This window comes from Pterocles gutturalis, unplaced genomic scaffold (genome assembly GCF_000699245.1).
Source record: "Pterocles gutturalis isolate BGI_N339 unplaced genomic scaffold, ASM69924v1 scaffold880, whole genome shotgun sequence".
Lineage (NCBI taxonomy): Eukaryota > Metazoa > Chordata > Aves > Pterocliformes > Pteroclidae > Pterocles > Pterocles gutturalis.
In genome coordinates, this window is record NW_010145441.1 from 6,859 (window position 1) to 7,979 (window position 1,121).

At 57.4% G+C, this 1,121-nt stretch overlaps 1 protein-coding gene across 1 annotated transcript in view; it reads right to left on the reverse strand.

Annotated features, from left to right (window-relative positions):
• Positions 1–203: 203 nt before the first annotated feature.
• MUC4 (mucin 4, cell surface associated) overlaps positions 204–1,121 on the reverse strand; it is a 10,435-nt gene continuing 9,517 nt past the window's right edge. The window contains exon 24 of the mRNA XM_010085367.1: positions 204–333. Coding sequence (XP_010083669.1) covers positions 204–333 — 130 coding nt within the window. The remainder of the gene's footprint in view (positions 334–1,121) is intronic.

Sequence of the window (1,121 nt, forward strand, 5' to 3'; positions counted from 1 at the left end):
AAAGAGCTGGGATGCTCCGGGATGAGATACAGCTCCTGAGCATCTTTGAGGCATGAGGCCAGGGCATCAGTCCCCCCCACCCTGACCCCCCCGTGGGGACAACAACCCTGGGCAGACCTGGAGCGAGGGGTTGATGGCCCGGAGCTGTGGATCCCAAAGCCTTTCCGAGGAGTGGGTGGGCTCTGCCGGCTCTCCTGCCGTTGTCAGAGCTGGACCAGGGAAGGTGAGCAGAGCTCAGAGAAGCCCAGGGTGAAGCAGAGCTGGGGTGGGAGAGGGGTAGCAGAGATGTACTCACAGGAGAAGGACCGTGGCCTCCAGAAGGTCTCCTTGGCCCTAGGATGGGGGGGGGAAGAAAGGCGACAACATGTCAGAGGGGGCTGGGAGAGCTCCTGCCTGGTCCTGACACCTGGGTCGGATGGGAGTGGAGAGCAGTGACTGAGTGTTGGGGCAAGATGAGGCTACGGGAGGAGGAAAAGCCCCAGTTGCTGTGCACACATCATTTCTCGCCTTGCCACAAGAGCGAGGAACAGAGGCACTTCCTGGAGAGCCCCGGCTCTGGGGATGGCAGGGAGCTGGCAGCAGAGGCAGGACACCACTCTGACCAGCGCAGGGGGCTCAGGGTGCTGAGCTCCCCCCAGGCGTGGACACCAAGGGCTGGGGAGGAGGGAAGGAGATGCTGCGCTTCCACCTCAGCCTTCCACCTCGTCAGCCAGCTGCTGCCTCCCTGCTCTGCAGAAGAGCGAGGTCCAGTCCTGCAACTGCCTTTTTCTTGCTCCAGATCAACTCCTTCCAGAGCAATTTGAATTGCAGTGGAAATCATTTGGATGGTATTCAAATTAAAATTAAATAGAAAGTCTGTAACCAGGCACTACGTGAGATGAGGAAGAGATGCAAATATTCCCTGACATGGGGGAAAAGGGAAGGTAATGTTCAACCTACCAATGTTATCACATCCCTGAGCAGCAGATGACTGAGAAAAGGTTGGAAGATTTTAAAAGACCACCCAGCTCAGCCCATTCCCCAGGACAGGCTCCTCCTGCCCCAGCCAGGCAGGTCCCACCAGTGGTGGATTTTTCAGAGATGGATTTTCCACCAGTTTTTCTTCCTGACACCCAACCTCC